Source organism: Saccopteryx leptura, chromosome 6 (genome assembly GCF_036850995.1).
Source record: "Saccopteryx leptura isolate mSacLep1 chromosome 6, mSacLep1_pri_phased_curated, whole genome shotgun sequence".
Classification (NCBI taxonomy): domain Eukaryota; kingdom Metazoa; phylum Chordata; class Mammalia; order Chiroptera; family Emballonuridae; genus Saccopteryx; species Saccopteryx leptura.
In genome coordinates, this window is record NC_089508.1 from 160,987,532 (window position 1) to 160,999,667 (window position 12,136).

The 12,136-nt window shown below is 41.7% G+C and overlaps 1 protein-coding gene across 2 annotated transcripts in view; it reads left to right on the top strand.

The window, feature by feature from the left end:
* CTNNA1 (catenin alpha 1) overlaps positions 1 to 12,136 on the top strand; it is a 223,156-nt gene that overhangs the window by 84,440 nt on the left and 126,580 nt on the right. For both annotated transcript variants that reach the window (XM_066342973.1, XM_066342974.1), the window contains exon 7: positions 2,188 to 2,391. In XM_066342973.1, the coding sequence (XP_066199070.1) occupies positions 2,188 to 2,391 (204 nt within the window). The remainder of the gene's footprint in view (positions 1 to 2,187; positions 2,392 to 12,136) is intronic.

Sequence of the window (12,136 nt, forward strand, 5' to 3'; positions counted from 1 at the left end):
AGTGAGGGTTACATTTTGCCCCAAGTAGAATAATATCAGAGGCTACTTAATTCATAAGTGAAGGATTTGGACTGAATGATCACAGGCTGTAGCTCTATGACTCTGTTTAAGTTCTGTGACCATTCATTTCTTATTTCTGATGGTCAGAATGAATTTTGTGTTCAGTTTTGACCAGAGAAATCCTGCAGTAACTTAATCTGGTAAGAAAAATGACGAGTTAACATGTAGGTTAATAATGAACTCAAGGCCCTGGCCGGTTGGCTCAGTGGTAGAGCGTCGGCCTGGCGTGCATGAATCCCAGGTTCGATTCCCGGCCAGGGCACACAGGAAAAGCGCCCATCTGCTTCTCTACCCCTCCCCCTCTCCTTCCTCTCTGTCTCTCTTTTCCTCTCCCGCAGCCAAGGCTCCATTGGAGCAAAGTTGGCCTGGGCACTGAGGATGGCTCTGTGGCCTCTGCCTCAGGCGCTAGAATGGCTCTGGTTGCAATAGAGCGACACCCCAGATGAGCAGAGCATCGCCCCCTGGTGGGCATGCCGGGTGAATCCCGGTTGGGCGCATGCGGGAGGAGTCTGTCGGACTGCCTTCCCGTTTCCAGCTTCGGAAAAATACAAACAAAAAAAATAATAATAATGAACTCAAGGTATTACATGTTAAATTTCAAAACTGAGGGTTCTTTGGAAGGAAAAGAAGAAATGTACACTTACTGGAAAAGAGTGAACTTTTTTTTTTAAAGGAAATCTTTGGTATTTAAGTTAAAATCAGTAAGAACATAGTCCCCATAAAGGAAAATTAAAGGCAAATACTTGCATAAGGATAAATTAAAGGCAAATACCAGTGTAAGGATAAATTGTACCAAGTAGAAAAGCTGGAGGGAGACCAGCCAGTAGCTGTTGTCCTGGGGGTGTTGATATTTGACTTTGTACCTACAGCTTGTGACCTGTTCTCACTCATCATTGGTAACACTGGATTTAAATGGAGTCAGGGAGTGAAGGGAAGACAGAGGAAGGATTTATTCTTCTCAGGGCAGTTAAGTCACAGAGTGGCTTTGTTCAAACAGATTGCTACCATCTTTTACAGAATTCCTGGAGGTCTTTGAGGAAAAGTTTTGAATTTAGACATAATAGGATAAATTTGAGACTCAAATGTTCCTAACATTCGATGAGATGTGTAAGGTGAGGAAAATAATCGATATTGATTAAAAATGCATTATTGCCTGACCTGTGGTGGCGCAGTGGATAAACCGTCGACCTGGAAATGCTGAGGTCGCCAGTTCGAAACCCTGGGCTTGCCTGGTCAAGGCACATATGGGAGTTGATGCTTCCTGCTCCTCTCCCCCTTCTCTCTCTCTGTCTCTCCTCTCTAAAATGAATAATAAAAAAAAAATGCATTATTGTCTGAAACTTTGAGGACAGATATCAGTATTATCTTTTTATGGTGAAACAGTGTCAGGTAGCAGTTTTATACTCTGTACATAGAAAAGAGAAAGAGAGCTAACTTTTATTTTCCCTGTAATTCCCATCTGGTAACTTCCTAATACTATATAGGCTGGCCTTTAGATGTTCAGATTAAGTAGTTTGAAATGATTCTTTTTTTTTTTTTTTTTTTTTTTTTTGGTGAGAGACCGACAGAGGAAGGGAGAGAGATGAGAAGCACCAATTCTTTGTTGCAACTCCTTAGTTTATTGATTGCTTTCTCATATATGCCTTGGCCAAGGGGCTACAGCAGAGCTAGTGACCCCTTGCTCAAGCCAGCGACCATGAGGTCATGTCTGTGATCCCACACTCAAACCAGCAACCCTGCGCTCAAGCCAGATAAGCCCATACTCGGGAAGGTGACTTTAGAGATTTGAACCTGGGTCCTCAGCATGCCAGGCCAACACTCTATCCATTGTGCTACTGCCTGGTCAGGCTGAAATGATTTTTATGCTGACATACTTTTGTTTACCATTTGTGGTATGCCTTATCCAGGCACCATTCAGCTGGATAGTACTGCTTCTAGTGCCTTTTTTGAGAAGTGATCCATACGCCAATTTCTGTGGAATAGCCCCTCATCTGCCAAGGAGTATAACTTTTAGGCATTATAATTTTTGTGTTATATCTTGATGTTTCTAATTAGCACTTCCTCACCTTCTTGAATAATGGAAGGAACAGAGAGTAGCAGTAACATTCAATAATGGTTCCTTTGCAGAAACAAATCATTGTGGACCCCTTGAGCTTCAGCGAGGAGCGCTTTAGGCCTTCTCTGGAAGAGCGCCTGGAAAGCATTATTAGTGGGGCTGCCCTGATGGCCGACTCGTCCTGCACTCGTGATGACCGACGGGAGAGAATCGTGGCCGAGTGTAATGCTGTCCGCCAGGCCCTGCAGGACCTGCTCTCGGAGTACATGGGCAATGTGAGTATCAGAACTTTTCTTTAAAATAAGAGGAGTTTCCATAACAGATTTTGAATCTGAGATAAATGTCAAATATGTACTTGGTTCCTGGAGTCTTTGGTTGAGGCAGAATTTTCAAGGAATAGATGGCTTTCTATGTGTTCCTTTCTTCCCAACCTTTATTTTGAAAATTTTTAAACTTATAAAAATAATACGAGGGCCCATCAGTCCTTATCTAGATTTACTGCATAACACTTAAAAATGTGTGCCTGGCCCTGGCCGGTTGCTCAGCGGTAGAGCGTCGGCCTAGCGTGCGGAGGACCCGGGTTCGATTCCCGGCCAGGGCACACAGGAGAAGCGCCCATTTGCTTCTCCACCCCTCCGCCGCACTTTCCTCTCTGTCTCTCTCTTCCCCTCCCACAGCCAAGGCTCCATTGGAGCAAAGATGGCCCGGGCGCTGGGGATGGCTCTGAGGCCTCTGCCTCAGGCGCTAGAGTGGCTCTGGTCGCAACATGGCGACGCCCAGGATGGGCAGAGCATCGCCCCCTGGTGGGCAGAGCTTCGCCCCTGGTGGCGTGCCGGGTGGATCCCTGTCGGGCGCATGCGGGAGTCTGTCTGACTGTCTCTCCCTGTTTCCAGCTTCAGAAAAATGAAAAAAAAAAAAAAAAAAAAAAAGTGTGCCTGTTTGTGTGAGTAAACGTATGTGTTTATATATACAACCTATTTTTTTATTTTTATTTTTTTTAGCAAGAGAGACAGAGAGAGGGACTGATAGGGACAGACAGGAAGGGAGAGAGATGAGAAACATCAATTCTTCATTGCATCACCTTAGTTATTTATTGATTACTTTCTCATATGTGCCTTGATGGGGGGCTCCAGCTGAGCCAATGACACTTGCTCAAGCCAGTGACCTTGGGCTCAAGCCAACGACCGTAGAGTCATGTCTATGATCCCACTGTCAAGCCCGTGACCCCTCACTCAAGCTGGTGAACCTGAGCTCAAGCTGGTGACCTCAGTGTTTTGAACTTGGGTCCTCTGAGTCCCAGGTCAACACTACCCACTGTGCCACCGCCTGGTCAGGTTTACACAACCTTTTATTAATGAAACATTTGAAAGCGAGTTGCAGACATTGTGTTGCTTTACCTCTAAATATTTCAACATGCATCTCCTAAGGATAATGATCTTTAATACCCTTAAAATTCTATTATCACTTCTAGGTGGCCATTTAATATTCAGCAAAATATAATGCTGAAAATATAGTTGGTGAACTTCTTTTCATGAACCATATGGTAATTGCCAAGTAGATCTGTATTAAGCAGGCTGAGTAGTGTCTCTGAAGTTATGAAGTTTGGGTTTATAAACCAGTGCTGTGAAAGTTGACAGATGATTTTTTTGCATAGAAAATACCATATTTATTGATTTTTTTCCATTGTTAATGCCTTTTATTTTCATTCTCTAATCCTTCTTCCATTCCAGTTATGTAATGCTAATTTAGGGTTACTGTAGTTTAGACCTTGTACCCAATATTTTATTGTAGCAAAGAAGGAATAAATGAAATAAAATAGTACAGTGGTACCTTGAAATACGAATTTAACTTGTTCTGTAACCAAGCCTGTAAGTCAGTCAACTTGTATATGAAACTGCTGATACTGGACCCGTGTGCCAACGTGCCAATTAGTGGCAGCTTCCCGAATCACAACTCGTATATCAAAATTTTGCTCGGATCTTGAACAAAAGTACAGACTGAGTCGGAGCTCATATCTTAAAAATTCGTCTGTTTGTATCTCAAGGTACCACTGTACATAAAATTATTTTACAGGAAAGAAGGACAATAGAAATTATTTCTCACTAGTGATTTTTGCCTATTTCTTTCAAGAAAAGATCTTTGTATTTTCTCATTTATTTGCCATATATCTTCTTTGTTTACTTATATGCCTATATAAGTGAACAGATAATAGTGATGCATGATGCAATTCTTAGGGTGAAGATGAATACCTTCCTGTGTTTATCTTATTTCTACCATATTGTGAAATTAGTGAAGCATATTGAATTTTTTAAGCCATTGCCATGTCTTGATTGTATGCAGTCTACCTCAGAAAAATGAGATTAGAGGCTTAGTTAAACCAAATGGAAAAAATGGTTGATAAGTCACAGTGAAAATGTAGTACATTTATAAATCCATACCTAAGCTTGAAAATCAGAAAATACAGCCTGACCAGGCAGTGGCACAGTGGATAGAGTGTCGGACTGGGATGCAGAGGACCCAGGTTCGAGACCCTGAGGTCACCAGCTTGAGCACGGGCTCATCTGGTTTGAGCAAGGCTCACCAGCTTGAGCTCAAGGTCACTGGCTCGAGCAAGGGGTTACTCCATCTGCTGAAGGCCCACGGTCAAGTCACATATGAGAAAGAAATCAATGAACAACTAAGGTGTCGCAGCGAAAAACTAATGATTGATGCTTCTCATCTCTCTCCGTTTCTGTCTGTCCCTATCTATCCCTCTCTCTGACACTCTCTCTGTAAAAAAAGAAAAAAAAATCAGAAAATAAAAAATAGGTAATTTGATGATGACTGACTCACAATGTTAGAGATTTATACATGAAAACAAGGTACTTGTTTGTGGTCTGTATGTGGATCAGTTATTTGCTCTCACATGTAGGGATGAAGTGATGCTAAAGTGTCCAGTGTAGTAATAATTAGGAAATCACTTTAAAAAACAGCCTTTTGAGAGGGAGATTATTTGGTAAATCTGTTCTCATTGCTCCATACTAGAGCTTCCTATCCTAACCAGTCTACAAGATATCCCTTGAGCCTTGTGGTTGGTGAGATTTCAGGCTAGTCATCCCGGTCATGAAGACCAGAAACCTCTGGTTGCTCCAGAGTGTCAGACAAATAGTACTTACTATTTGTGCTATGGATGTAAATAAAGGTAGGAATCACTCATTTATACTGAAGACATGGAGACCATAACAGTACACTTATTTTAACATTTTATTGTGCAAGTGAAAACTAGAACAATGATCGATGTTTGGTTGAAATACTAGGATTATGGCCCTGGCCGGTTGGCTCAGCGGTAGAGCATCGGCCTGGCGTGCGGGGGACCCGGGTTCGATTCCCGGCCAGGGCACATAGGAGAAGCGCCCATTTGCTTCTCCACCCCCACCCCCTCCTTCCTCTCTGTCTCTCTCTTCCCCTCCCGCAGCCAAGGCTCCATTGGAGCAAAGATGGCCCGGGCGCTGGGGATGGCTCCTTGGCCTCTACCCCAGGCGCTGGAGTGGCTCTGGTCGCGGCAGAGCGACGCCCCGGAGGGGCAGAGCATCGCCCCCTGGTGGGCAGAGCATCGCCCCTGGTGGGCAGAGCATCGCCCCTGGTGGGCATGCCGGGTGAATCCTGGTCGGGCGCATGCGGGAGTCTGTCTGACTGTTTCTCCCTGGTTCCAGCTTCAGAAAAGTACAAAAAAAAAAAAAAAAGAAATATTAGGATTATGGTGCGGATTTTAAAAGAAATTACCTTGATTTAGAAATACATTGTAGAAGATGGTCTCTGGCCATGTTTCTTCTAAAGGTAAACATACTTAATTTTCTTGCATTAACTTTTGTAGCAGTGCGCAGGCTAGGTCCTGTTGAGAAGTGATGGAGTAAGAATAAAAGGGAGGGCAGTGATCACACTTGAAAGCTTCGAACAGTAGAAGGTCTGCAAGAGGCAGAAGCAACTGGGGATATATTTTTGCTTATTTATGAAGCATTCAAAAGCATTTAGAACCTCTAGTGACAACCAGAACTTAACTGGCAATGTCTGCCTGTTGAGTAAGTGTCACGTGCAAAGTATTACGATGAGTGCTGAGTAAAAGGAGGAATGAGGAATAGATTCCTCCCTTCTGAGAGGAACGAGGGCTCTACAGGGCGTTTATTGAGAATACTATTCCAGTACTGCTAAAATTGCAAAGAGGAGGAGATTATTTCTAGCTGGGAAACTCAAGAGAATTTTATGGAGAATTTATTTTATTTTCTTTAGATTGAGCTCTACCTTGATTGTGTGTGTGTGTGTGTGTGTGTGTGTGTAAGAGACAGAGAGAGGGACAGATAGGGACAGAAAGACAGGAAGGGAGAGAGATGAGAAACATCAATTCTTCGTTGCGGCTCCTTAGTTGTCCATTGATTTCTCATATGTGCTTTGATGGGGGGGGGGGGCTACAGCAGATCCAGTAACCCCTTGCTCAAGCAGCGGCCTTGGGTCCAAGCTGGTGAGCTTTGCTCAAACCAGATGATCTCGCACTCAAGCTGGTGACCTCGGGGTCTTGAACCTGGGTCATCCACATACTAGTCCGACGCTCTATCCACTGCGCCACCGCCTGGTCAGGCTACTTTGATTTTTAAAAGATGGTTCACTTTAAGTTTTGATTATTTCTGTTGAAAAATATTAGGCAAATAATTATGGTATGTGGAGAATTGAGATAATATGGATTAATTAAAACTGGTTCACTACGAGCCCTGACAGGTTGGCTCAGTGGTAGAGCATCGGCCCGATGTGTGGAAGTCTGCGATTTGATCGGGCACACAGCGCCCATCTGCTTCTCCACTCTTCCTCCTCTCCTTTCTCTCTATCTCTCTCTTCCCCTCCCGCAGCCAAGGCTCCACTGGAGCAAAATTGGCCGGGGCGCGGAGGACAGCTCCATGGCCTCCACCTCAGGGGCTAGAATGGCTCTGGCCGTAACAGAGCAACAGCCCAGATGGGCAGAGCATCGCCCCCTGGTGGCCATGTTGGATGGATCCCAGTCGGGCACATGCTGGAGTCTGTCTGACTGCCTCCCTGCTTCTAACTTCAGAAAAATACAAAACAAACAAACAAAAAAAACCCAAAACTGGTTCACTACGTGGAACTTGTAGACAGAGTATGGTAAAGTCTAGAAGAGCTCACATATTTTTACTTTTTTTATTTCTTGGATTATCTCAATAATGTCATTTTTTAATAGCTATATACCCTCAAAATCTTTTCATAATCTCCTGAGTCTTTTTTTCCTTATTCTGTGTTGTCACATAACAAGTTACATTGGTTTTCTCCTGTAAGGCAATGATTCTTAACTTTGGGTACACATTAGAACCCCAAGAACTTTCAAAAATCCAGATGTTTAGGTCTACAATTAAGTCAAAATCACTGGTTTGCAGTGTAGGTTTCAGTATTTTTAAAGTTCTTTTAAGTGATTCCAGTGTACAAATAAGGTGGAGAAACTGCTCTGTTTCCACCGCTCATTGTCTTGTTCTAGGCTCTTCATTTTCTCTATTTTTCAGTCTGTACCAGCTGCTCAGGCTAGTCTGAGCTTATGCCTTTGGTAAGACATAGTTCAATATGTTTTTGAAATTCCCTTTCCACCTGTTTAATCCTAACCTGTTCTTCCAAGGCCCACATTCCTCCCCCCATCTCCCCTCTGTCATTTCTTTGCTGAAGGCCATTTTAAACTGTACCTTTCTACATTATTTTTTGCTGCTTGAAGTTGTGCACATAATTGTTTACTCTCCTGAATTGTTGCTTAATTGTATTTCCTTTATCTATGTAACATTATTTATTTTTGTGACAGAGACAGAGAGAGGGACATACAGGAACAGACAGACAAGGAAAGGAGAGAGATGAGAAGCATCAGTTCTTTGTTGTGGTACCTTCGTTGTTCATTGATTGCTTTCTTATATGTGCTTTGACTGGGGGGCTACAGCCGGGCCAATGACCCCTTGCTCAAGCCAGTGACATTGGGCTTCAAACCAGTGACCTTTGGGCTCGAGCTAGTGACCATGGAGTCATGTCTAAGATCCCATGTTCAAGCCAGCAACCTCACGCTCAAGCTGGTGAGCCCACCCTCAAGCCATGATGAGCTGGCGACCTTGGGGTTTCGAACCTGAGTCCTCTGTGTCCCAGTTTGATGCTCTGTCCACTGCGCCACCATCTGGTCAGGCTATCTGAATAACTTTTGCAACTAAGTTTTAAGCATTTGAAAGATGGGAACTATTTTTAAAATATTCTTTCAGGGTCTAGTATAATGCTAGAAAGAGGTACTTAGTGCTTGCTTAATGAGCTCATGCTGACTTGGGAAAATGCATGAAATGAACAATTTTGGTTATTCTTAATGCTAAGGGTATATTAACAAAGGTTCTTGCTCTTATTACCGTACATTTTAGAAGGTTATGGGAGAGGTGGCCATGGATGGTTAAAGATCTACTTTCTGTAGATCTTTCAGTGTACAGATGCCGTTTGTAGGAAAACATTAAACCAAATATGCCGAAATAAGTATTGAGTGAAAGTGATATTTTAGATCATAGTGGATTTAAATTTAATTCTAACATCAGATGAGGGTCAAACTCCCTTTTAAAAGCTTCAAGGGCTGCCTGGAGTCTAGCAGCCCTAATGGCCCTGCTTGAATTGCGGTTTGAAGAGTTGGAGGATATTCTTGGCTCTATTGCTAACTTGCTTTAGGATTCTCTAAGAGATTATTGATGTTAAAACTAATGCATTTGACCCCTACTTACTTAACATGGAAATTCCTCAGAATATTCAGTAGATCTTTGTAGTTCCAAAAATGACTTTCAGGTTTCCTTGAAATGAAATGCGGTTATTGTGGTTAAGTTTAATTTGTTTCTGCTCTATCAGCCTAAGGTTACTCTGCCTGTGAGGGTTCTGGAGAAGGAAAAATAATTTGGATGGTGTCCTAATCTTAAAAGGTTTAGAAGTGAATGGATTGAATTAAAAGGAAATGTAATTGAATTTGAAAAAAGTTATTGCCACATTGTTTATTTTTTTATAATTGAAAGTCATACATGTGTAAATTACTGAACCACCATTAGAGTACTATTAATATTTAAGGATGTGTATTTCCAGTTCTTTTTCCTTTCTTCTGTGTAGGTGTTTTTAAATTTTAAAATAGTTTGATCTTAATGTTCTTGCATAAAAACAAATATTCATATAACTGGGGTTCAGACTATTAGGTTAATGAGTTAAAATAGACTACTGGGTTTGTTCCTTAAATATGTAGGGGAATTTGTTCCTTAAATTTGTTCCTTAAATATGTAGGGGAATTTGGAGTACAGTTGTATGTTACAATGTTCGAGGAAGTTATCTCAATGTGGGTGAAAAATCTCCTTCTGAAGAGCCCTGTACTTCATACAGCTGAATTCTTAACACTTTTTATTCTGCTGTGGGATGTTCCAGTTTTAAGTGAGAGGAAGGAGATCCTGCATGTATCCCAACCGGGATCCACCAGCAACCCCCATCAGGGCCGATGCTCCAATCAACCCAGCTACTCTTAGTTGTGGGCGGACGCTGGAACCAGTCTCGAACCACTGGCTTCGGGACGGGGAGAGAGAGAGAAATGAGAAAGAGAGGAGAAGAGAAGCAAATGGTTGTTTCTTATGTGTGCCCTGACCAGGAATCAAACCTGGGACGTCCAGATGCTGAGGCAGTGCTCTATCCACTGAGCCAGCTGGCCAGGGCCGTGCTGATTCTTAATAACGTTCCTTTCTCTCTTTCTTAGGGCATTTGCTTTGAGTTGTCTTTCCAGTAGTAGAATTTATTGGGACCAAACTTACTTCTTTTTTCTTGTATTTTTCTGAACTGAGAAGTGGGGAGGCAAAGAGACAGACTCTCACATGTGCCTGACTGGGATCCACCTGGCATGCTCACCAGGGGGCGATGCTCTTCCCATCTGGACCCTTGCTTCATTGCAACTGGAGCCATCTAGCGCCTGAGGCAGAGGCCATGGAGCCATCCTTAGCTCCCGGGCCAACTTTGCTTTAGTGGAGCCTTGGCTGCAGGAGAGTTAGACAGGAAGGAGAGGGGGAAGGGTGGAGAAGCAGATGGGCACTTCTCCTGTGTGCCCTGACTGGGAATTGAACCCGGGACTTTCACATGCCAGGCCAGCGCTCTACCACTGAGCCAACTGGCCAGGGCTTACTTGTTTCTTACCACATCCATCTTCAACTCCTGACTCCCCCATAAAAGAAACCAAACTGAAAACACTTAACACAGCATCTGAAACGTAGAAGGTCTTCAGTCTTTAAATGAATTTCATTTGGTTTTGGCCTGAGCAGTTTTGCCCAGCAGTTCATGGTCATGTGTAGAATGATTGGAGTTAGGATTTAATAATTGGCAAGAAGCACATACCTTGGGCTTGAGTAGCTCTAGCTTGGAGTCATCCACCATGGTAGCCAGTATCCATACATGGCTACTCAGCACTTGTAATATGACTAGTCTAAATTAAGTGGTGCTATAAGTACTGACTACACAGCAGTCTTCAAAGACTTAGTACATAGAAAAGGATATAAAATGTCTCACTAATATCTCATTGATAATATTTTGGATATATTGGTTAAATAATATCTGTTCTTAAATTTACCTTTTTTTTTTTTTTTTTTTTTTTTTTTACTTATGGCTACTAGAATTTTAAATTGTATATGTAGTTTTATGTTTCTTGCTTGCATTATATGTTTCTTGGATAGAGTAGATAAGATTTTAAGTTCAACTTCTTCATTGAATGTCCTGAATGACACAGTAGTCTATACATACAGGTATTACAGCTTATATATTTTATATTTAGGCAGGAGAAATTGGAACAGTTTAGGACCTGGTGGAGATGCTGCTCCTTAAGTTTACATTTTTATCTTTGTTCTTGGCAAAACAATGGATACAGTGGCTATAGAATCAATCCTGGAAGAGGAATGTATATAGTAACTGAACAGATTTTGTATTGGACTGGACATGTATTTGAGAGGGGGAGTTCATTATGTTAATACTATATATCAAGTATAAAATTTTTATTTGATTTGGATAATAGCTTGATATGGAATATATGAATAGGGAGCAGTTAATGTTCAATTTCAAAGGTATGTTTTTTCTGTAGTGAAGGAAGCACTTAATTTAGATGCTAATCTCTTCTCAGCTTTTGCAAATGACTTCCTGGAATCACTTCAGCATAGCCAAAGTTTCCCAGCCTTTGAAGGACTCTATGAAGAGCTTGTTACTGCATTATTTTATGGCTGCATTTTTTTCTCTTAAGAATTAGAATAGCATGATATTTTTCTGATTACAGTTGTAATTCTACTACATCGTATTTCCCCACGTATAAGATGATCCCATGCATATGACGCACCTAAATTTTGGGGCCCGAAATTTGAAAATAAATGTATTACCTAAAGTTATTGAACTCAAGTTTTATAGGAGGCACTGTATAGGAGGCACCCAGTTTTTAGACCCCGAATATTTTGAAAAAAGGTGTGTCTTATACATGGAGAAATACGGTATTTTTGGTATATAGCAGGGGTAGTCAACCTTTTTATACCTACCGTCCACTTTTGTATCTCTGTTAGTAGTAAAATTTTCTAACCACCCACCGGTTCCACAGTAATGGTGATTTATAAAGTAGGGAAGTAACTTTACTTTATAAAATTTATAAAGCAGAGTTACAGTAAGTTAAAACATATAATAATAATTACTTACCAAGTACTTTGTGTCGGATTTTTGCTAAGTTTGGCAGGATAAATCTTCATAAAACAACTTGCTATATAGTTAAATCTCTTTTCATTTATACTTTGGTTGCTCCTCTACCGCCCACCATGAAAGCTGGAACGCCCACTAGTGGGCGGTAGGGACCAGGTTGACTACCACTGGTGTATAGCATTCAAGACTTTATTCTGGGCATGTGTATATATACACATATGTGTTATTTTCTTACCATTTCTTCTTTTTTAACAATAAAAATAAGGATTATTTGTACTGTTATACTGCTTA